This window comes from Phascolarctos cinereus, unplaced genomic scaffold (assembly GCF_003287225.1).
Source record: "Phascolarctos cinereus isolate Bilbo 61053 unplaced genomic scaffold, phaCin_HiC Scaffold_4;HRSCAF=312, whole genome shotgun sequence".
NCBI lineage: Eukaryota > Metazoa > Chordata > Mammalia > Diprotodontia > Phascolarctidae > Phascolarctos > Phascolarctos cinereus.
In genome coordinates, this window is record NW_027555847.1 from 712445019 (window position 1) to 712469875 (window position 24857).

At 45.2% G+C, this 24857-nt stretch overlaps 2 protein-coding genes across 3 annotated transcripts in view; one reads left to right on the forward strand and one right to left on the reverse strand.

Moving 5' to 3' along the window:
- ANKRD13A (ankyrin repeat domain 13A) overlaps positions 1 to 8316 on the forward strand; it is a 39280-nt gene extending 30964 nt beyond the window's left edge. For both annotated transcript variants that reach the window (XM_020996403.2, XM_078154390.1), the window contains exons 13-15: positions 604 to 764; positions 3842 to 3909; positions 5068 to 8316. In XM_020996403.2, coding sequence (XP_020852062.1) covers positions 604 to 764; positions 3842 to 3909; positions 5068 to 5263 — 425 coding nt within the window. In that variant the 3' untranslated portion in view covers positions 5264 to 8316. The remainder of the gene's footprint in view (positions 1 to 603; positions 765 to 3841; positions 3910 to 5067) is intronic.
- Positions 8317 to 17810: 9494 nt separating this feature from the next.
- On the reverse strand, positions 17811 to 22105 carry CUNH12orf76 (chromosome unknown C12orf76 homolog). Its single transcript, XM_078154391.1, has 2 exons — positions 21702 to 22105; positions 17811 to 19334 (listed from the first exon to the last, which is right to left on the reverse strand). Exons 1-2 carry the CDS (start codon positions 21868 to 21870, stop codon positions 19249 to 19251), a joined length of 255 nt encoding a protein of 84 aa, XP_078010517.1. The 5' UTR covers positions 21871 to 22105; the 3' UTR covers positions 17811 to 19248.
- Positions 22106 to 24857: the final 2752 nt, after the last annotated feature.

Here is a 24857-nt window from a genome sequence, read left to right on the forward strand (position 1 = left end):
CAGTCTGGGTTTCTGCTCTTTGTAGCTGTATTATGGGCCTTCCTCAGTGGATCGGCAGCTCCTTGAGGGCAGGGACCTGCAGTGCCTGGGCCGTCCAGTAGGATGCATGTGGATTCAGATGAGTTCCCTCAGGGGCTCCTGCCAGGCTTGCTGAAATGGGGTTTCATGGCCTTGATCTCTCTCCTTAGAAAAACAGATAAACCATTAGAGACTAGATTATAGAATTTGGAAACAGGCCAGGGCTGCTTTGAGCTCCCATGTGCACATGGCTGCAGCTGGGGGGAAAGGCTGCGCATGAGGAGTCCAGGTCACCTGACATCCATCCACGCAGCTCTGCCTGCTGCTGGACTGGTCATGAGGGTACTTTTGGTGGTGATGTTTTTAAAGGACTCTTCCTCTGTCCCTGCGCAGATTGTAATGCCTGTCCACAGTGATACACAGCCAGGACACAGGCTGGGTTTGAGCAGTGAATGACCCAGCCAGCTTTTTACTGTTCCTCCTTAGGCTCTGCTTCTCCTGAACTGCTGGTTTTAAGTGGACAAGAGTCGTCCGCACTGGCGGTCTCCCCCAGCTCAGCGGCCTGTGTCTGCTTTTGTGTTCCAGCTTCCCTGGTCTCTAACTTTGAGGTCGATCAGTCTGTGTTTGAAATCCCCGACTCTTACCACGTCCAGGATAATGGCAGAAACATGCACTTGCAAGATGAAGATTATGAAATCATGCAGTTCGCCATTCAGCAGAGCTTGCTGGAATCCAGCAGGAGTCAGGTGAGTGAGCTGGGGCTGCGGTTATCGAGGGCCCGGGACCGTCTGTCCCGCAGGGGCGGGGGCCTCTGTATCCTTGTGGCACTCGGCACTCAGCACATACTACGGGGACACGTGTCTGCATCTCATCTCCTCTCCTCGTGGTGGGAAAGGAATGGGCCACGCCTGCCTTCATATTCTCTGCTGCCCTTTTGTAAAAGCTCTAAGAGCTGACCTTTGGCCGGTGCTGCATCTGCCGTCCCCCAGGAGCCCAGCCGTTAGATACAGGCGCTAAGTGGTTTGCCTGATCGTGGGGTGAGGAAACATCTCAGCCATCTCAGACTCAGCTTGTCCACAAGAGAACAAATTGTCTTCTTCCAAGCTCTCTCACTTTCCAGACTTGCTCATTACTATCATGGCCTCCACCATCCTCCCAGGCACCAGGCCTCACATTCCTGCTGCGCATCCTCACCCCACATAGCCAGGTGTTTGGCCTCATCTCGCACCTCTGCCTTCACGGCGTCTCTCGTCCCCCTTCCCCACCCAGACGGCCATGCCTCTCGCACAGGCCCTCTGCTCACGCCTGGACTGCTCCGGACAGTAGCTGCTGGGGGGCCTGCCAACCTTGAGGTCGCCCTCCACTGAGCTGCTGCAGGCCTGACAATGTCGCTGCTCCCCAGCCCTGGGAGCTCCAGGGGCTCCCCATTTTCCTCCAGGGTCCTGTAGAAGGTCCTCTGGGTGTCTGCACTGATCCACAACACTGCCACCTCCCATCTCTCTGCCTTCGCCTAGGTGGTATCTCATCCTTCCCGGGCCCTCTCCTTGGGCCCGGCTCGCCTTCCTTCCCTCTCATCTTCACCTCCTTGCTCCACTCTCACCTTTCTGCAGGAGGCCTTTCCCCTGCCCCAAGCTGGTAACGCTTCCCCCTTCAGATTACCTTCCATTTACACTGTGTCTCAAGCGTGTGTGGTCCTCATGCTCCTTGTTGTTTATAGGTTGGGTTGCCCGCTAGGATGGCCATTCTTGGGCAGCGGGCACTGTGCATTTGTCTTTCTCTGTATCCTCAGCACTTAACAGAGTGCCTGGCATACAGGAAGGGTTTAATAAGTGCTTCTTGACAGACTAACCCGAGGTTTTCCTGAGAGCTTGGCACCCTCGCCACTAGCCCGCGGCTGATTTCTCTCGTTGATTCCCTTCTTCTGCTCGTTCATCTGTTAAAATGTGTTTTTGCTTAAGAGCGTGCCTGCTGAGGGGTGTATGTGTGTGTGCGTGTGTGTGTAAAATACTGTGATGCTGGGGTGGCTCAGTCTCAGACAGAGACAAATCCCTTTATTGTGATGGTTCAGTAAGTGGTACAACTAATGGGTTTTTTGTTTCATTTTGGTTTGGTTTGGTTTAATTCTGGTCCAGATGAAGCTCCTCCCCCATCAGTTACAGATCTACCCTAATCTTATTATCATCTAGTAAGAGTATTTTTTTAAATGGGAATAGCATGAGCTAGATACTTCATCAATGCTTCACCCAAATCAGGTCATCTCTCTCTATAGCAATCCCCTGAGCTCTTGACTTAGTAATAACACACGAACCGACGTAAGGTTAGTTGGGCATGACTTCTGCCTTGGGAAGCCATGCTGGCTCTTGGTAAACATTTCTTTCTTCTCTTGATGTTCACTAACTGTCTCTTAAAAGACCATTCTATAATATTCACAGGAATCAAAATTGGGATCATTGGCCTATAATGTGCAAATACTATTTATCTTCCCTAAACTCTCAATTTTAGTGTCTTCCCGTTTATCCTGTCTATATCACCTGCTCTGTACATACCTACCACCTTGTAAGCTCCTTGAGGGCAGGGACCATCACCTGCTTCTTTCACAAGGCCCTGCATTGTCAGTTTGGGCTGTAGGTCCCATCGCCAGACATGAAGGAGACAAAACTGTGTCCCCGTCATGAAAGTGTAAGAGCCTAACACATTTGTACACAGGGAAGTTACCACTGCAGGCCAGGTATGGGCAGCTGACAGATCTGGTTTAATCTTTTTCTCAAAAAACATAACTCTGAATCTCTGTTTCTGCTTAAGTGGTGATGTTAAGTTCACGGTAAAAAAGAAATTAAGAAAAAAATGCTGTGACTCTTCTCAAACATTTGCATAAGAACATGGTTGATTGAGACTGGCTGGAGTCCCCAGATGAAGAATGCAGAGAAGATGCAGAGGGGGTCTGAGGCCAGGTGTGATGGACATTTTAAAAGCAGGAAGGGGCCTGGTCTGAACCCAGGCCTGAGCAGGAACCAAGTCATCAGGCAGGCTTTTCTTAGAGAACTCCAGTGATGAAGATTTCCCCCCCTTCATGTTCCTTCTCTCCATCCCTTTTTCCGTCTCTCCTTCCTCCCCCTTCTGTTGCTCTCTTCCTCTTTCTCCTCTCTCCCTCCCTCCTATCTTCCTTCCCTTCTTTTCCCTTCCCTCCTTCTTTCCCCTCCCTCCCTCTTATTTTCCTTCCCTTCTTCCTTCCTTCTTTCCCCTTCCTTCTCCTCTCCTTCCTCCTCCCACCTCTCTTCCTTCCCTTCCTTCCCTGCCCTGCCCAGTGCATCCATCCCCATTCCAATTCTGACCAGCTTTAATCATTAGCAAGTTTTCCTTATTGGGTCAAAGCCCATTTTCTTGCAGTTTCTACCCACTTTTCCTAGTTCTGCCCATTAGGACCAGCTAGGACAAGCCTGATACTTTTTTGCAGTGACAGTCTTTGAGATGTTTGAAGACAGCCATCATGTTCCCACCCCTCCAGGTCCACAGGATTCTCTTCTCCATTTTTCATAGTTTTCAGTGAAGACGTTTGTTTGGGGTACTGATAAGGCACACCGAGCGTTTGGGGTTAGACCTCTGGATGGCTGAGTGTGAGGCCCCTGATCCTGGATCTCTGTGAAGGCATCCTGCTTCCCCCAGAGCATCCGCCTCCACGGAACCGGCAGATTCAGCTCCTTGACCTTGGCCTCGATAGATGTTGTCATGATGATTTTCTCTAGTTTGTCTTGACACACAGAGATTGCCACGGACTTCCCTGCTCCAAGAGTTCTTAGTTGATGCCTTTCTTTTGTCTCCCTAGGATGTTCCGGGGCTGCCTTCGAATGGGGGATTCACTAGTCCACATCTCTACGACTCACAGTATGAAAGGTAAGGTGTTTGGACTCCCCTGGGTAGTAGAGCATAATTTCAACAGATTTTTAATTTTTTTTTAAGAAATGCTATGAAGTGAGGTGTCCCCTATGTTCCAAAGTGGTTTTTAAAATCTTATTTTTATTGGCATCTTTTGTTTTTCTATCACTTCCATCTCCCCGCTTCCACCCAGTGAACCATCGCCTCCTAACAAAGATCAGAGAAGAAAGAGAAAAAAAGGTGGTTCAGCCAAATCAGCGGGCACGACCCCTCTGTCTGACAGTGTCTGCAGCATTCCACGCCTGTAGACCCCCTCCTTTGCAGAGGAGCTCTGTCAGCTCAGCTTTGCCTGGGGACCCGCTTTGGTCATGCTGATGGCACAGCTCTCCGTGTGGGGGCCTGCTCTTTCTGCCTCCATTGGTGTCATTACATACGTTGTTTTCCTGATTCTCTTTTCTTCACGTCTTCCCATTGTCCTGTGAATTTTTCATATTCATTTTTCTTGTGACACAATAATGTTCTCCTCATTGACGGGCCGCTGTTTGCCGGCCATTTCCCAGTCGTCACACGTGAGCCTTTTCTTTGTGATGGGTTTTTTGGGTAATTCTCATGTCTTTGTCTCTAAGTTTGTAAGGACAGGGAACCTTGTGGGGAAAGCTGCCCCTGCTCAGTGTGGCCCATGGGCTGGCTCCTATCTGGTGACTCATTGCACAGGCTGAGATTGGGACCCATCGATGTCTTCATGGCCATGTCCTTCCGTGGAGACTTTGCCTGGGCTGGCTGCCTTGTCCTCCCGCCCTCTTTTGTACCCTGTGCCCTTCCTCTTCACATCGACCTGCCTTAGGATGGTGGGCTCATGCACTCAGACTAGTCTTGGCCTGCTCACCCCGCAACCCTCCACCCCGGTGGTTTTTCACTGTCCTTTGGGTCACCTGAAACTTGGAAGCTTCCAAGGTGGTGGCTTCCTATGAATCACAGCTGTGGGGCATCACAAGAGCCTGATGGGATATCTTGGGGTGCCCTCATCAGCCTGGGAGAGCTCCCACCCTGGAATCTAGCCTGCTCCCCCGGGCCCACAGTAGGGCTCTTGTGTGGTTGAATGTGAGGGAGAGGGTTGGAATAAGGAACAGAAGAGGGGGACGCGTGGCTTGAGAACAAGGCCTTGTTTTTTCCCAGGGCAATTCAGGAGAGTCTGCTCACTAGCTCCAATGGTCTCCGGCCCAGTGCCATGGAGGAGGCCAGGAATTTTGACACTGACTTGCAGCTTGCCATGGAGTTATCCGCCAAAGAGCTGGAGGAGCGGGAGCTGCGGCTCCAGGAGGAGGAGGCCGAGCTGCAGCAGGTCTTACAGCTGTCTCTCACCGAGAAGTAGACCCTCCCCCCCCCGCCAGCTCCAGCAGCAGGGGCCCGTGCCTGGGCCTGGCTTCCCGCCTCCTTGCTGGTGGACTACAAGGTGCAGCTTCCAGTGGGCCATTTTCTGAGGGGGAGGGGGGTCAGCTGCCGCGTGGCCCGGCTGCGGCATCACCGGACTTGCACCCTCAGCCCCCGTTGGCCAGCGCTGGCTCATGGGTCACCTCCGCTAAAACTGAACCTAACCAAAAACTCTGCCAAGGTTTGTAGGTTTCTGTTTATCAAGGAATGATGGGAAAATACCACAGTCGAGGTGCTTTTATATGTGTGCACGCAGGCTTGTACATGTTACACGCACACGCGCACACACACGACATCGATGTGAGAGCAGAATGTGGTTTGTGGGGCTCACCAAAGAAGTGGGTCCATTCAGATCTCCCACCTGGAAGTGGGATTTCTGGTCTTGTGGACACTTGCTCTGCCCACGTTCCCGGCTAATGTTCAAAAGGAGAAATGTGTGGCATCTCTGAGACTTTGATGAACTCTGTGTTGGGTCTGGATTCGTGTCTGACCATGACAGTCTGCCAGTCTGCTGTGGAGAGGGGGCGGCTGAGCCTGAAAAGGCGATTCCCATCTGACTGGTGCCTCCTTCAGCCCCACTGGCCCCTGGGGGTCACTATTTGGTCAGCATGTCCCCTAACCCTGTGCCCCGAAGGGGGCACCCCTAGGAATCTTTAGCTTTGGCAGTTCACCTGTTGCATGTGGAGGATTAGGGCAGCCTGAAACCAAAATAAGAAAGCTTCCATGGAACGTGCTGTCTCTAGGGAAGGAAACATACACCAAAGTACATGAAGAAGTCTCAGCTGGGCCGTATTCTGAAGGGAGAAGAATGGAATTATAACTAGTAGGTCAGCTCAGTGTTGACTGATGGCTCTTGAGCAGCCCAAGGGGAAAGTTCTAATTGCTTTTTACAGTTCAAATCTACATCTTTCTGGATATATATTTTTTTAACTGACTCTCTTTTTATTACTTTTGAAAAAAATGAAAGAAAAATCTTCTCCCACCAGTAGCAATACAGGCATCTATTTTAACCAGGTTTTCTCAGGCCTTTTTTAATACCTTTAGCAATTTAACTATTTTGTCTAACCCTTCTGTAAATATCCATCTCACCACATATAGAGCAGTGTTGAACACAAACGACTACACTCCACACCGCAGGCCATGTTTGTTCCTGAAGGAATTCCTCTCAGCATTGAAATACCTTGACGGGCCCACCTCAGCCGCAGACTCGGCTGCCATTCTGTGGAGTCGCCCAGGAGATGGAGGGGAGGTGGATGTTGGGGATCATTTCAGGATCCCCCCTTTAGGGTTGCTGGCAAGATGTTTCTAGTCACATAGGACAATGTTTTTTAATGCCTTATAATCACCTACCTTTTTGTGTAATTGTCCGATTAAAATTCCTTCTATGCACAACAAGGCCAGTGGAGTCTACGTTGCGTTTATCTCAAACTATGCACCTTATTAGTGTTTTGTGAACCTGACTTTGAACTTGGGAATTGTTGGTGAATGGATGAAGGTATTGATCCGCTGATGTGAATCCTTGTGGGTCAGCCCAATGCAGAGGGACAGCTCAGCCTCATGGCACTCACGGATGGGTGCAGTGCACATAAAATGCCACGTCTTTGGAGGCCAGTCGTCTCTCAGTATTTCAGTTATACTCTCAGGGCTGATTTTTTTTTTGGCTCAGAATTGGAGAATAGTCCTCTACATACCCTGTTATGTAGAAGAAATGCAGAGAGGTTTTGGAAGGGGTAATAGAACTTATTTCAGTCCTTGAAGGTGCTTTGATTTTCTGTGTGGAAATCCTTCCTTTTCTTCTTTCCTTCTTTCTTTTCCTTCCTTCCTTCCCCTTTTCTTCCCTCCTTGTCTTCTCTTTGCTTCTTTCCTCCCTCCCTTCCTTCCTCCCACTGATGTCACAGTCAAAGATCATTAAGAGTGGTTGTGGACAAAAAGTTGAGCCCTCTGTGGTACACTCAGAGACCACCCTGTGGTGCCTCTGAGCCTGTACTGCAAGCCTTTCTGGCCCAGTGTAGGGTCTACCAGAGTTGAGTTGGCCCCCCCGGTAAAAGCCATTGTGGTGCCTCTGAGCCTGTACTGCAAGCCTTTCTGGCCCAGTGTAGGGTCTACCAGAGTTGAGTTGGCCCCCCCGGTAAAAGCCATTTCTCTAGCACAACAAGGCATCAGAGGACTGTATGGTGCAGTGTTACAACCTTGATTAAATTCTTACCCAAACCCAAGGTCTCCCCCCAACCCTTCTGAAGGCTTCTGGAATAGAATCAGTTCACCACTCTCTAGAAAGGGAGGCAACATCCGGAGGTATCTGCTGGCTCTTACATAAAAGGAAAGTGGAGGTCAGGATCATGGCTGGTTTTACATCTTTCTTCTAGGCTGGGAGACAAGCCTCTTTTGAATTAGGAAAGGAGAAGTAGTTTTAAACATTTCTTTAACGCACTGTCTCTTTAGGCCATGCTTCAGGGGATCTGTATTCTTCTTGGCATGAATTTTCTGTCTGCCATTGCAAAACAGAACCTGTTAACTCCCTCATATAGCATTTGTCCACATCTAGTCTTTTCATAGCACGGGGATCTGTTGACTTATTTTTTAAAAAATATTTTGATAATTATATTTCAATATGATTGTGGTTTCCTTTGTAATCTTATTTTGTGCACTTAAAAACATGATTCTGAGAAGGGGTCCACAAGTTTCATCAGGCTGCCAATGGGGTCCATAACACAAAAGTAGGTTCAGAACCTCTGCCATAGAAGAGCTGATCAATGTAGAAAGCCTTCCTCGGGTTCTTTTCCTGTTTTGTGGACGTACTGTTACAACATTCGAGCCATCCATCTCTTGTTTTTGATTTTTAAATTTTGGTTTTCTCTTTCATTATGATCCTAAGCATTATCAACCACAAACATTTCAACATACAAAGAACAAAAGGGGTTGTATGTGAAACTGTAGTCGGCTTATGTACAACTCATTTGAAAAACTTTCTATTAAATTTATCACAGTAAGAAATGCCTTTTGTGTCCCCTTTTTAATTTTTTTGTTCTGTGTTTTTAAGATGCTGTATTGATGTCTTTTGGGGGGGGGGCATCTATCACAATTAACCTTACTTTTTTCACTGCATCCTCTCCCCCTCCCAGCCCTTTCTTGTAACAAGCATAGTGAAGGAAAACATACCAATATATTTGCCATCTTTTGAGGGTCCACGTCTCCTTCTGCACCTCTGGCTTATCACCTCTGCCAAGAGGCAGGAAGTGAGGTGAGCATTAGCAGCAGTCTTTGTTACTACTTTGATCAGAATTCTAGTCATTCTCATTTATAGTATTTCAGGTGTATGTGTGGATGAATGAAAGGAGAATGAATGAATGAATGAAAAAGCATTTATTAGATGCTATGTAAGCACATATGTTCAGATGAAATGCAAATATGCAAAAGTGCAGGGCTGATACAAATTGTAAAGGAAGACAGTCCCTGCCCTCAAGGTGCTCCCATTGTTAATAGAGGGAGGCAACATGTCAAGGGTAGCCAGGTGGTGGCACCATAGTGGACAGAGCTCTAGGCCTGGTGTTGGGAAGACTCATCTGCAGTTCAGATCTGGCCTCAGACACTATGTGACCCTGGACAAGTCACTTAACCCTTTTTGCCTCAGTTTCCTCATCTGTAAAATGACCTGGAGGAGGAAATGGCAAACCATTCCAGTGTCTCTGCCAAGGAAACTCCAAATGGGGTCACAGAGAGTCAGACATAACTGAAATGGCCCAATAACACCACCATATAGGAGGCTTCAGCTTTTAAGTCAGATGGCAATGCTCACTGGTCCTTAAAGTGTCCATCAAGGTCCATCAAGGCTTCTTCAGTGGTCTTTCCATGAGTAAAACCATACCTGTTTCTGATGTTGTAATAATCAGATTATTTTTCTTGATTCTGGTAAATTCCCTGTGTCATACCATGCAAATCTTCCCCAGCTTCTTTGAATACTTCACATTCATCATTTATGATGTTATTCCATTCCATTCACTTATCACAGTTAAAGCCAGTCTCCATGTCATGGGTAACCCTTTTATTTCCAGGTTTTTACTGCAACAAAAAGTATCGTTCTGAACCTTTCTGCTTATATTGGTCCTTTTGATCTTTAGGAGGATCTCCATAGTAGTGATATCATTAGGTCAAAGGTTATATTCAGTTTAATGACTCTGGGGGAATAGTTCTAGAGTGTTTTCTGGAATGGCTACACCACAGCTCTGTCAGCGGTGCTACCCATCTAGAAACCCTTTGTCTTTGATAGGTGACTAGGTTACCTCTTTTTCTAGGACTACATGATCTTGTTGGCATCTTATTTTATTTTTGGAGGTGGAAGCAAAAGTTATTATAGTGATATACAGTATCCAGAATGCTTCAGAAGGCTGTCTGTGGAAGTCTAGTTGATAATTATGCCTTTTAAAGTTGAATATCTGAGCATTTATTACAGAATGAGGTTATTCCACTCGTTAACAGTATCAAACCTTGAGAAGACTGAAAAACTCATTGCACTAGGAGCAGGGGAAAAAAAAGAAAGCTTGCCTTGAAAGGGCTCTTCCTAGACCTATGAAATACTATGGAATGTCTTCATTCTCAGTCTCCTGAGGCAGAAAATGAGCCCTAAGGATGAAGATGTAGAATGTGGAAGCCATAGGAGTGGCTGGCATTCCATTGCCTGGAATCCCTTTAGAAACCATCTAATCCAATGCTTTTCTTTTGTATGTGAGGAAATGATGAGTGCAGGGTCACAGATGTAGCACCCAAAGGGACCTTGGAGCTGGAGAAATGAAGATTAGAGAGAATACATGATTTGCCCAAAATCACAGGTGGTCAGGATCAGAGAAAAGATTCATGCCCAAGGCTTTTGACTCCAGAACCAGTGCTTGGCTTTCTAAGGTTACCATTTTAGTGTTATTGCCTGGATGAGAACCCAAATCTTTCGATCCCTCCATCTTTCTACTCAACCACACTGCCTCTCTATGGGGTGGAAGTAGTGGAGACTTCGTCTTGACTTCTAAGAGTATCTGGCTAAGAGTCCAGCTTTCACTGCTATCACAAGCCATGGAATCAGATCTGTATTAGGTCTTAACTTTTGTGGGCATAGTTCACCATTGTGATGTGCATCACCATCTTTCTGCCAGAAGCTTTTCTATAAAGGCCTGACAGTTTAATCTTAAATATTATGACTTCATGGAAAGATTAACTTCTAAGATTAATCAGATTCAAAAGGGGATTTGAACTCATTAACCTTCAACTGTTCTAGAAAATCTTATCAAAGAATAATGCCTCCATTCATTAAAAAACATATTTAGCACCCACTGTTTGTAGCATCGATGCTGCCAACTAGTAACTTTGTTGAAACTGTTCTGAACCTGCAAATCAGTAACTTATTCTCCAATTCTGGCATTAAGTAAAGAAATACTTTTAAACAATTAACTTCATAACAAATAGCTTTACTCTTAGATAAGCTCCTTGGAAAACAATCTAGATCTTTTAATTCCTGAGTCTAAAGAAGTTTGTTCAAGCAAACTTTCACCTACAAAACTCAATGTCTTGTTTTATTATCATTTAAAAAATATTTCATGTAGGAGCTTTCAAATTCCCATGTGTGCTGTAGAGAATGGATCGATAAGAGAATCAGCTTTATAGTGTATAGTATAAATAAAACAGCTTGAATAAGACTACTGTTGTTTGAAGGCTGGTATTTTCATAGCCAGATTTTTTAAACTAGGTATTGGAAATCCACACCAGAAGCAGCTTTTGTTTAACCTTTGACAGAGTCAATCTATGTGGTAGTTCTTGCCAAAGCATAGTAGTATCACATTTTCTTTGAGACATGTTTTAAAAGTTTAGCAAAGTCATATCCAGATAGCTAGAGGTTCAGTGGAAAGAGCGCCACACTTGGAGTTGGTAAGTCCTGAGTTCAAATTTAGTCTCAGACACTTAACTAGTTGTATGATCCTGGGCAAGTCACTTAACCTTTGTTTGCCTTAGTTTCCTCAACTGTAAAATAGGGATAACAGTGCTTGTGGGCTCAGATTAGATATTTATAAAGCACTTAACACAGTACCTGGGACATAGTAGGCTCTTTAAAAAATGTTTATTTCCTTCCTTGTGACAAAGATCCCTGGACTTGGACTCCCCAACACTTACTAACTGTGTAACATTTGGCAAGGCAGTGCAGTGGTCATAGCACACAGTGAATTTGGAGTCAGAGGAGCTGGCTTCCAGCCTTGGCTGGGCTACTTTTGTGATGCTGGGCAAGACCACCTCTCTGTGGACTCTAATTTCCTAAGCGGGTTGGATAAGACCTGAGAGCTCCAAGGTCCCTTTCAGCTTTTACTCCTGATATCATTAGTCGCTTTGCTTCTCCAATGAGTCCATTTTCTCATGAATAAATAGGATTGTTATGAGGAAAGTGCTTTGTTAATCATGGTACTCTAGCAATGCTCCAAAGGCTCCAATCCCATCCTTGTGGGCATCTCCTCCCTGATGTCGATGGCCCCCCATTCTTGCCTTCCCTATAAAAGTATGCTGTACTCACAGAATGAGAGAGCAGGGTTTGTGAACCTGTCGTGGGGAGTTCTCTTGAAGCTCATCATCTCTCCATGACTTCATGTCTTAATGAGTTACTGTGACTGAAAAGCTTCATCCGGGGTCACCAGCCCTCTGTTGCTGGTGCTGGTCCTTGGATGATGGCCTGGAGCTGGGCTCACGTTCAAACGTGGGGAAGCTGCCCCATCATTTTGAAGAATGATCAGAGTGGGACTTGAGTGAAGTATTTTTAATTCATACTGCAATAGCCTGTCAAAATTAGTGACTGTTACTACCTTTTTTAAAAATCCAGGACAGCTGATTCTAGAAGCCATAGAATTTGTGTCGGAATTTGCTAGTCATCCTCAGGGAAAGGTGATAGGAAAAGGAGTGTATCCTTAGGGGTTTTTTTTGCCCTTGAGCATCTTACTTTTTCCAAAGGATTTTATAGTAGCATCCTCTTAATTCCCAAAGTGGTTGCCTAAATTTCCAATGATGTTGAAAGATGGCTGACATCTTAGTGTAAAATGGTAGACATAATATCCACAAGAGAAGTGGGTTTCTATTTATCCTCATGAACTAGTTTGGTGGGGCAGCTAGGTGGTAGAGTAGTTAGAGCTCAGGCCTTGGAGTCAGGAGAGTTCAAATCTGACCTCAGACACTTGACACTTATTAGCTGTGTGACCCTGGGCAAGTCACTTAACCCCAATTGCCTCACCAAAAAGTTTTTTTAAAAATTGGTTTGTTTTGATTTAGATTGATTCAGTTTTCGTAGTAGTAGGCTACACAAATAATTTGTAACATACAGCAGAAGGGCATTCAATAAAAAGCATTAGGCTTGGCCCACTAGCTTTCTTTAAAAAAAAAAATATTGATTTTTTTTTTTTGCCACTTAACATTTCCAAATACATCCCTCCTTTTCCCCCTACCCAGAAAATTCTTCATAATGAAGAATGAAAAAAGAAGGAAGAAAAGTTCCATGAAACTAAGTAGGGCAGGATATCAGCTAAGTCTAGCACTGTCTTCAAGATAACATACTTTTAGTCCCCTGCCTCCAAGAAAAAGTATATTTTCATATCTCACTACTGGGGACACACCTGGAGGGCATTTATGCAACATTCAGTTTCAGCTTTTTTCATTATATAGTTATAGTAATTGTGTCTATTGTTCACCTTGTTCTCCTCTTTTTAAAAATTTATTTATTTTTAGTTTTCAATATTTACTTACACAAGATTTAGAGTTCCAGATTTTCTCCCTATCTTGCCCTTCCCCCACCCCAAGACAGCATGCATTCTGAGTACCCCCTCCCCTAATCTCCTCTCCCTTCTATCCCTCCTATTCTCTTATCCCCTTCCCCTTCTATTTTCCTGTAGGGCAGGATAGATTTCTATATCCCATTTCCTGTATATCTTATTTCCCAGTTGCATGTGAAAACAATTTTTAACATTTGTTGTTAAAACTTTGGGTTCCAAATTTTCTCCTTTCCTCCCTCCCCACCCACCCTCATTGAGAAGGCAAGCAACTAAATACAGGTTATACATGTGTAATCCTGCAAAATACTTCCATAGTAGTCATGTTGTGGAAAATTAATTGTATTTCCCTCCATTCTTTCCCACCCCGTTTATTCTGTTCTCTCTTTTGACCCTGTCCCTCCTCAGAAGCGTTTGCTTCTTATTATCCCCTCCCCCAATCTGCCCTCTATCATCCCTTTGCTCTCTTATCCCCTTCCCTCCTATTTTCCTGTAGCGTGAGATAGATTTTCATACCCAATTGAGTGTGTATGTTATTCCCTCCTTAAGACAAATCTGATGAAAATAAGATTCACTTATTCCCTCTCATCTTCTGCCACTTCTCTACTGTAAGAGCCTTTTCTTGTCTGTTTTATGTAAGATAATTTACCCCATTCTACCTTTCCCTTTCTCCTTCTCCCAGTATAATCCTCTCTCATTCCTTAATTTTATTCTCCAGATATGACCCCTTCATCTTCAACTCACCCTGTGCCTTCTATCTATATCTATCTACACATACATATATTTTCCCTCCAACTACCCTAATACTGACAAAGGTCTCATGAGTTACAAATATCTTTCCATGCAGGAATGTAAACAATTCAACTTTAATAAGTCCCCTTGATTTCTCTTTCCTGTTTACCTCTTCATGCTTCTCTTGAGTCTTGTATTTGAAAGTCAAATTTTCTGTTCAGCTCTGGTCTTTTCATCAGGAATGCTTGAAAGTCCTCTATTTCACTGAATGACCATTTTTTTCCCCCCTGAAGGATTATACTCAGTTTGCTGGGTAGGTGATTCTTGCCTGTAATCCTATCTCCTTTGCCCTCCAGAATATCGTATTCCAAGCCCTGCAGTCCCTTAATGTAGAAGCTGCTAAATCTTGTGTTATCCTGATTGTGTTTCCACAGTACTTGAATTGTTTCTTTCTGGTTGCTTGCAGTATTTTCTCCTTGACTTGGGAACTCTGGAATTTGGCTACAATATTCCTAGGGGTTTTCCTTTGGGGATCTCTTTTAGGAGGTGATTGGTGGATTCTTTCAATTTCTATTTTACCCTCTGGTTCTAGAATATCAGGGCAGTTTTCCTTGATACTTTCTTGAAAGATGATGTCTAGGCTCTTTTTCTGATCATGGCTTTCAAATAGTCCAATAATTTTTAAATCCTCTCTCCTGGATCTATTTTCCAGGTCAGTTGTTTTTCCAATGAGATATTTTACATTGTCTTCTATTTTTTTATTCTTTTGGATTTGTTTTACAGTGTCTTGATTTCTCATAAAGTCCCCTGAGGCCTGCTCCAGGTTTGCTGAGGCTTGTGCGACCGCGCTGAATGCACTCCTCTCCCAGCCTGGCGCGATACTTTTCCAATCAGCCATTCAGGTTGTCTTCAGCTAGAAATTTGTTTCACTCTATCTTTCTGTGGGTTCTGTTGTTCTAGAGTTTCTTTAGAGCCATTTTTTACAGGTATCTGGAGGGGTCTGGGGGAGAGCGCAAGCAAATCATGGCTTTTACTCTGCCGTCTTGGCTCCGCCCTCTCCTGTTCTGTAATCTTCACAGTCTGCCTTTGTTGTTGTTCAGTTACATCAGCTGCGTCCGACTCTTCAGGACCCCATTTGGGGTTTTCTTGGTAAAGATACTAGAATGGTTTGCAATTTCCTTCTCCAGTTCATGTGACAGATGAGGAAGCAGAGGCAGACAGGATGAAGGGACTTGCCCAGGGTCACAGAGCTTGTAAGTGTCTGAGACCAGATTTGAACTCAGGTCTTACTGATTCCAGGCCCAGCCCTCGGATGTATCTTTTGGCTCAGCAGTATTCCTTTATGTTCAGATAATTCAGATTCCATTCAGTTTGTTTAGCCATTCCCTAATTGTAATGCAAGAACCATTGCTGAAATCAATCAGCAAGCATTTAAGTGCTTACTATGCGCTAGACAGCAAGTGCCTTCTTTCTGCTAGGTGAGGAAACTATCAGAACAAGGTAACAAGGGAATTTTGATTGATGGTTTTCAAGGAGAAAATGCAATGGACTCCAAGTCAGACTGACGTCCAGCCCCAGGTCTCACCCTCACCTATGACTAGAGGTGAATTACTTAGTTTCTGTGAGCCTCAGTCTACTCCTTTGTAAAGTGGGGGTTAGATTCAATTGAGCAAGATTAGGCTTCCTATGCAAAAGGTACGGGTTGGTAAGGGCCCTTTCATCTCTAAATCCTATGATTCCAATCATTTTCTGACATCCCCATCAGCTATCATGGTACATATGCCTATTTCAAAACTTTTCCCTCCATCTAAGATGCATTCCAAAAAGATACTAGGGCTACCTAGTAGGGCTGGAAGTGTGTGTGTGTGTGTGTGTGTGTGTGTGTGTGTGTGTGTGTGTGTGTGTGTGTGTGAGAGAGAGAGAGAGAGTCATCTGAGACTGATTCCACAAATCCCCAACTCTGGGAAGAACCAATTACTGTTACTGCCAGTCTTAACTCCCAAGGGTTATTATTGTGAGCAAAGTGCAGCACTGATTGTGAACTTCTGGGAGAGAGCTTTGTGGTCCCAATTCCACCTGGGACATTTGTTGGTTACCATCAGCAAAGAAGGGATAGGAGAATCCTGGGCTTCACAGGTTCAGACTGTTGCTCTCCAGCATAAGGATGGTGGCCAGAATTCACTACGATCAGACGGTAACAGCAGATTCACTTTTTATGTAGCACCTTTTGGCTTAGCAGTGCTTTCCTCAAAACCCCGTTTAGTAGGTGGTAGGTCATACACAATTTTACATTTCAAGAAAAGTTTTAGTTTCACTGCCTTAGGACAATTGGATTTGGAGACAGGAGGACCATCCTTTAGGGATCACCTGGTTTCTTTTATTAATGAGGAATGGAAGTTCAGTGGTTTGCTAGGATCTAAGGGTCTGGTTGAGTTTTAGAACCAACATTTTCTGTCCTCCAAGCCCATCTTCCTTCCATTCTACTGATGCTGCCACTCTTTGTCCCATTCTGCCACATGTAGAACCCTCCCCAAACCATTCCGAACCCGGTACCTGAGAAAGGCCTAAAAACTGGATTGGCTAATCGGGAGAGACATTTCAGCCCACTTTGGGCTTAATCTACCATCATACTTTGCACTGTGTTACTCTCTGAGTGAACCCAGAATACCCCTTCCTGTGTGTCAATAGCTGAAGCTGATCAAGGGCATTCTTCTGTTTATGACCACCACTAAGGCACCTTGATCCAGACACGACCTTAAATAGTGGGATTTTTCTTATCTTAGCATTTTATGGACATACACTATGTTGTGTCATGTTAAGGGCAAAAGAAACAGATATCCTGGATCTATAATTTCCATCAACACTTTGACATTCTCCTGAATCTGACCGTATTTACAAACTATTCACTTAAGAAATTCCTTTCTCATATCATGGTTACACATTTGGAGCCCATAATTTTGGCTGACAGGCATCCTGAGCCAGGAAGAGAGGGGAGGGGTGAGAGGGAATTGCTCTGAACATATAAAAATCCTCTGTCTGTCCATCTTTGGGATCACTGTCTCATGATGAGCTCCCATTCCTATCTCTATACACATGGTTCGCAAGCTTTGAGAGAAATAAACACTCGTATTCAGACTAATTTTATTTGTCTTACTAAGAACGAACTTACTAATGGTTGACACACAAGAGGTCCATGTTTCAAGCTGCCATGGCTATGAAAAATGCTTCCCCACTAATGGTTGATTAGTGTCTCCATCTCTGCTCTAGAATATTCCTTTACAGTATCAGTACAATGTTAGCATTTTCTTCTTCAGACCCTGAACAGGAAGCTCTGAAGAACCATAGGCCACTCTGTCCTTATGGGCTTTTTCTCCTCCAAAAAATTAAATGTAAAAAAGTTTTAAACTGCAGGTTCTGGGTCTCTTAAGGTTTTAGTGCATTCTTATCTTCTCATAAGTTACCTCTTTTTAAATGGGACAGAGGGCACTGCTAATTCACCTTCAGCTATATCCCTTTAGGCTTGTTTTTAAAAAGTCAAATGCATGACTTGTCCTAGTCTTCCAACTAAAGCTCTCAGACCCAACTGGAAATGAAGCTGAGAAAAAAGTAGAATCAAATGAATTATGTAGACTAACAGGACTGGTTTTTTTACTGCAGAGGTGCCTCATCCTGTATCTCAAAGGCAAACTCGAGCTAGTCATCTGTGGTTCACTTAGGCTATTTAGGGCCTGTTCATTACTGACTTCTCACATTGTAACGCTGCATTACAGATGTAGTAGAACTAGGCATATCAAATTAATTAATTAGCTTAGTATGGTGGGTCTCCTCCCCCCTGCATCAATACTCAGCTTTCTCCCATTTGCTCCCACCCATATTCAGAAAGCTCTATAGAAAACAGGTTTGTGGGAAACTGATTTAAAAGATTTTTTTTAGAGGTTAGGTAAAAAAACACAACAAATTAAAAATCTCAAGTATGTTATAACACAGAATTTCAGTTTAATTCAAATTTTCATTGAAAACATAAAATTGGCCTCCTAAATGAATAGCTATTATGGATAACAAAACAAAAAACATCAAGTGATACATTACCAAGACTTAATGCACAAATGCAATAGGTAAATTGTATGTGGAGGCACATACAGAGAAACCACTACATCAGACCTTGGTTCCAAAAAGCCAGTGTTACATTTGAATGGGACATAAAGTAAACATTTTGACAAATCAAAATAATTAAATCTAGCACTTCTAAAATAAATACTAATGACACTTTTGTACTTACAGAAATGTCATATATAACAAACAGAAAACAAAAAAAGCTTCCAGTTCATTCTAACAGTGCAAGATGATAGCAGCATTTACAAAGAGTTAAGATTTAGTTTGTGTAAACACTCAAGTCCACTAAACACAGCAGACACGAAAAGCTGCCCTCGAGAAGCCTTTACTCACCCTTCCAACCCAGGACGGCTATGGCTGGAGCTCCAGCTTTCTTTAAAAGGACTCTACAGGATTTGTTTGGGCACAATTTGTAATGAGTCTCTGGCTTTAGACTTTACATTCAAATTTAAAACTTTAGAGCCATCTTTGAGCGAAAACTTTCCAGATGCAAAGTGTTACACTTGGTTTTGGAGCATCATCCCAGTGCCTATCTGAGCACCTTTTTTCTAGTGGGACTTGTAAAGTTTTGGCTTTTCAAACTGCTATTAAATATGCCTCATTGCTTTAAGACGAAGACAAGCATACACAAACACACATTTAGCATTTCCAGTTAAACATCAGTGCCTTCTAGGCTGGGACATGCCTTGCTAAATTATGATACTGCTTTTAAGGGGAAGCATTATTAGAGTGCAAAGTTGGGAATGAAGAAGCTGATGCAATAGGTAAGTGTGCACAGTTGTACCAGCTCCCCAAAAAGGCTTTGCACTCTTTGCAAAAGGTCAACCATGAGCTTTGCCATTAGAAAGAAATTTGCTCCTCTTGTTCTTCATTTCCATCTGACAGAACAAGAATCCTAAGAAAGTTTATTTGAATTCTTATTAATATCTGCAAACATTAATGATTCATCCCTTCCGAGAGGGCTCTTACATACACTACTAAAAGTAAACTTGTTTTCTTTACAGTACACACCTTGATGATTCAGATCTGTCTTCTGTTAATCACATCAAAAGCAAGAATCTCTAAGTGTCGGGATCACTTACATACAGTGTGAGGGAAAAAATCCTTGTTAGTGATTGGTTTCTCTAAATCATTTGATTTATGTGGAAGTTCTTGCTGTCTAGTCCTTTTGTCTAGCTTCAGAGCACATGTGGGTTTCAAGTACTCGGGTTCTGATCCCAGCTGATCCAGTGGCCCCCATGTACTACTGCTTGTTAACGTTCCCAAAAGGAGTCTGCAGAATTCACTTGCTCTCCGGTTAGCGACGGCGAAGGGGTTTATAGACGCAAATGGCCATGAGTATCATAGTGACCAACAGGATACTGAAGATGCTTCCCATGAGCACTGCAAAAATCAAACACCAGATCTCCTTTGAATGAGAGATGCCAATTCTTTAGACATCCTAGGAGCTTTAACATAGACCAGAGGGTTCTTAACCAGTCCATGGATAAATTTCCAGGGGTCTGTGAACTTAGACGGAGAAAAAAAATGCCATCTTTATTTTCATTAACCACATTTTCTTCAATTATTTAAAAACATGATTCTGAAAAGGAGTTTCTAAGTTTTACCAGCCGGCCAAAGGACAGGGAAGTAATGAATGATGCCAAAAAATGTTTAAGAACCCCTGATAATTGGTCTTTCTTAGGTGTGAATTTGACCTAAAAATCTGGCTAATAGCTCACGTTTGCATAGCATTTTATACTTTAGATCACACTTTTCTCATAACAGCTCCATTATATCTACTGCTTTGTGATTCACTGAACTCAATCAACTTGACTGCCTTGCAAAGACTAACAAAAATTGTCATACTTCCATATCAAAGCACCATTTATTCTTAGAGCTCATTTCACAACAAAGCTGTCTCCAATGCTTAAGTGAGAAAGTGAAATCTGCTATCTGACATCTGAGCCAAGAGCACTGGTTTCTAGGCACTAATAATTTCAACAAACACTTAGAGTGCTTTTAAACCTTCTAACTCAACTTAGAAGGCTGCCAACAATCTTAACATATACAGTACTGGCATTCTGAGTGACTCAGTCCTTTTTCTAAGACACTCCAGAGTAATGTTGTTGATTCTCTTGGGGAATTCTAATTTATTTTAATTTTTAAAAAATCTATACCATAATTATGATGGCATAGGGCTTACTCACAACTCCAAAAACTTAGGAGTTATTGCTTTAGTAAAGTCATAGGGATGAGAAGTGCCTTTCATTGGTATAGAGAACTAGATGATGAAAATCCTTCTACCAAAGCAGATCAGTGCTGATCTTAAGACACCTGACCAAAGAATTGAGAGCTTAAGCGACTTGTCCAGCGGTCACATAGCTAATATGTGTTTGAGGTAGGCACCTCCAGTGCAAGCTCTGTATTCACCCTGGAGGTGTATTCACAGCCTGTATTCACTTCTAGGGAGGCCAAGAAGGGACAAAGCATTCTTCTGAAACCGCATCGATGCTTTAAATGGCCTAATTTAATAACCTAAAACAGCGCTTCTGGGCAAAGTTAAAATTCTCACTGCCCCTAACTGGGAGTAAATTTCAGCCTGGGGTTATTTTGCTTAATCATTTTTCTTGAATTTTAAAAGTGCTAACATTCTCAACACGTTTTCCAGGAGACACTAATTCCTGTACAATAATTAAGCCAAAGGCTGAGAAAGGCAGCCAGGCACAGTGCCCTGGGTTCAAGTGCCCCCTGGGCAATCCCTTCACTTTAGTGTTCTAGACAGCTCTCTAAAATCACAATTTAAGAGAAAGGGCTCATCTGCATCCCAAGGAAATCACAGGTCCAGGTCCCACCCGTGGTCATGGCTTGGCAAATAAGTGATTCTAGTGGTAAGGCTGGTAATCTGGTAGGACAAAAAAATACCCAAGGACTTGGAAACGCGCTTTATTATGTACAAAGGGCAAGTCAACACTGCTAAACCCGCCTCCTCATCTGTAAAAATGGGACCATAAAGTACCAACCTCACAGGTACATAATGACAGTAACTGTAAGCCCTGAGCCTGCAATTTTCACGGGGAAAAGTGAATCGTTTTAAAGATAGAAGGGACTACTGAATCCAAACACCCACTGCCCCTTTTTACAGATGAGGAAATCGAGGCATGGAGATGTGAATAAAAGCAGCCAGCATTTACAGAACACTGCAACCAAGCTTTTACGCTGAAAAGGTCTGCAGACGTTTTCTTCTGACCTTCACAACACCCCTGTGACGGCTGGTACTACTACCATGTCCTCATTTTCCGGACGAGGAAACTGAGGCCGGCAGAGGCTCCAAGTCCAGCACCCTCTATTTTCTGGGCTGCCTGGCTTGACCTGCCCAGACTCAGCCAATTAAGGTGGGATCTGAATCCGGGAGAGTGTCATAGGTGAAGGAAAACTGCCCACCCCTCCTGCACCCCGCCCCGGGCTTAAGGCTGCCCCTCCCCCCACCGGACATTAAACGCAGCGGGTCCCAGGGAACCAGAAAGGCGGATAGAGACCCCCAGACTCCTCCTAGTTGTGTGACCCTGGCCTGGACAAGTCGCGCTACGGTTGTCTGCCTCAGTTTCTCCACCTATCAAACGGGGATAGCAAGAGCCGGCTCACAGGAGAGTGTAAAGCGCTATAGAGACCAGCGCGAACTCAGCGAAGCGGATTTGGCCGTGGCCGCGGCCCCGCCCCGAGTCGGAGAGAGGAGGCCGCCCAGGCCAGGCCCCCGGCGCCGCCCCTCACCTAGGTTCTGCCCGCGCAGTACAGCGTACGGTCGGCTCCGCTCCGGAGGCGTCCTGGCGGGGCTCGGGGCCTCCACCAGCCCCGGTAAGAGCCCGCCCAGCCCGAGGCCCAGGAGCAGCAGCCAGCGCCACCCCCGCGGCCAGCGACCCTCCGCCCGCCTCAGCTGCATCGCCTCAGTCTCCAGCGCTTGCCGCCGCCGGGCTCTGGGGGCGAGACTTCCGCTCAGCGCGGAGGGCACGCCCCTTCCTCAAGGGCTGCTTCTCTCATTGGCTCTTCCTCCCCGCGCTACGTCCTCTGCTCGGCCCTCTGACAGCGCGTGTAAAGACCGTTAAATTGCGGCAGGGCTGTTGGCCACGCCTACCCCTTAGTGGGCCCTTATGATTGGCTTCTCCTTTGAGACCCGCCCTAAGGGATCCTTCCTATAGTTGTAAACATTCCTCTCCCTCCTGCCCCGCCCTGGGGTATCACGAGCCCTGGCGTAGTCCGTTGGGCCGGATGGAGGAGACGCAGGGCCCGCCCATCTCCCTCGCTGGCGTCTTTGATTGGCGCCTTCTTGTCTCGTTCCACCACTAATAGCCTGTGGCAACGCCCACGCGGGCGACGTCCGCCCGGAGCTGAGGTACCACAGGCCCCGCCCACCCTCGACTTAATTGATTCCTCTCCCGCGCGCTCTTTCTCCTCTGACGGTCCGCCCACCAACCGCCGCCGGCTGCGTCGTGACGTCACGCTCCAGGCAACGCTCATCAGGCTCTGTAGTTCCCCTAACGGCTCATTCGCCTCAGAGGCGCCCCCAGCGGCGGTTGTGCTTTGCTGAGTCCTGTCGCAGCCTGGTATAGTAGGAAGAAGATTGGATTTGGAATTCGCAATGCATCAAAAAGCCTTGCCTGGGCGCTCCCTGGCGCGCGCGGCTGGGGCCTGGCCTCCGAGGCATTTAAACGAGACTTCCTCTTTTGGAGGAGAAGCCCCGCTGTTGCAGCAGCCCGAAGTGTTATTATTCTCTTTATAGATGAGGAAACGGAGGCTCTGGGGACCCCCCATGGTCACTGGCTTAAGTGTCTGAGGAGGCATTGGGGCTCCAACATAGATCGCATTCAAGCCTGATAAATGGGGTCACCCCCCCCGGCCTCACCTCCAGCTCCACGAGGTTTTTTTTTAAAGTTTTTTTTTGGCAGTTGGGGTTAAGTGACTTGCCCAGGGTCACACAGCTAGTGTCGAGTGGTTGGTCTGAGGGCACATTTGAACTCAGGTCCTCCTGACTTCAGGGCCGGTGCTCTATCCACTGCGCAATTTAGACACCCCTATTTTTTTTAACTTTTTGATAGGCTGTCTAAAGAGCTTTTTAAAAATTTATTTAAAATTTTGTTTTAAATCTTTTTACTTAATTTTATTTAAAAATTTTTAATTTGAAATTTTACTAAAAATTTTATTTAAAAAGTTATTTAAAATTTTTTATTTAAGATGTAGAACATTGAATGTTGCTTGGCCCAACTCCCTCATTTACAGAGGGTGAAACTGAAGCCTGGTTCCCCAGGGGAAGGGGGGACCTATCAAACTGCTGTAGATAGAGTCAGAGTCTTTGATCCTTTTCTTTAGAACTTCTCGATGGCACCTCCCATTGTGTGCTAGGAAGAGTCGATTCTGCAAACACCCTTACTGTGTGCAGGGTCCTGGTGAGGAAGATAGAAGGTGTAGGGAAGACCTTAGTGTCTCGTTCTTTTTTGTTTTTTTTGGAGGCAGTTGAGGTTAGGTGACTTGTCCAGGATCAAACAGCTAGTAAGTGTCTGAGGCAGAATTCGAACTCAGGTCATCCTTGACTCAAGGGCTCTGTATCCACTGAGCCCCCTAGCACTACCGCCCAGTCTCTTAGGGCTTAGGATAGCTATCTCTCTACAGCACCAGTGAGTATGTTATTAGCAAATGGTAGGGGGAGACTTGATGGGTTTCCGAGGAGGAGGAGTTGTTTAGGAAGGATAGGATAAGTCCAAAGGGGGGCAGATAGAGGTGGGGTTGGAGGGACCACCCTAGGCATGCCCATAGAGATGTGAAAAGGAGGAAGAGTCAATGGGAGGCTTTATAAAGTCAACTTCAAAAGGGGCAAGATGGCTGGGAAGGAGGCAAGGTGGTTAAAGCAGTGATTTGAAGATGATCTGGGGGTTTTAGGGGATTGTCTCTTCCATGTGAGAAGCCAAAAACTAATTTGATCTTGGCCCTGTGAAAAGACGGATGGATAGCTTTCAGAAATAAGGGTGTTTGGGTCTGGTTAATTCTCATTTGGAGGAACCTGTTCAGTTTGAGGACCTTGAGAAGCTGGAAAGCATCCCAGGGAAGGCCCCCAGGATGGTCAAGTGAAGTACTGGGCAGTTAGCCAGCTAGCTAAAAGTGATGTGGGAAAGAGAGCTGTGTTCAGGTTTTTAAAGGGCTTGTCACTGGAAGGAGGGACTAGGCTTCTGTTTGGCCTTAGAAGGTAGACCCAAAAGCAGTGGGGGTGGGGGGGTGGGCGTGGATGTCAGGCTTGAACAATTGGAGCTGTTTCAAAGTAGAATTTGGTGGGGAGGTCCTCGAACAAAGACTAGATAATATTATGGGGCATGTTATAGTGGATATTTCTTTTAGGACTAGATTGTACCAGGTGGCCAGTGAAGTCTCAGATTCTGTGATTCTGTGTTTGTGAGGGAGGCATGAAGTGGATGGGGTAGGGGGCGAGACAGAGCCTGGATTTGGATCTTGGCTCTGCTAATATCTCTGTGACCTGGGCAAGTCATTTCTCTTGGATCTCATTTTCCTCAAAAATGGAGGTGGAGGACTTATATCTCTGTCCCAGCTCTAAATCTGTGACCCCTGGTTTCTTCCTCAGCCTTCATAAATCCTCTCCATATAGAATGACAAAACCTGGAATTGGATGAAAGAAGCCTCATTGAGCACTGTGTTCTTCCAGAAGCTTTTCTGGAGCACGGCAGATGCTGCTGCCTTAGTTCAGACTCTGGTTGGATGGGAGTGTTTGTAGCATGTCTGGTGGGAGGCTGGAGACAGGTGGAGCACAAGGAAACCAGGAAGGTGCCCTGCAGCTGTGTGTAAGATTGTCCTGCTACCAGCCGAAGGTTTCAGCTGCTGCACGTCCTCCCGGCTGTGTGCTTCTCATCCTAGACAAGCCGTGTG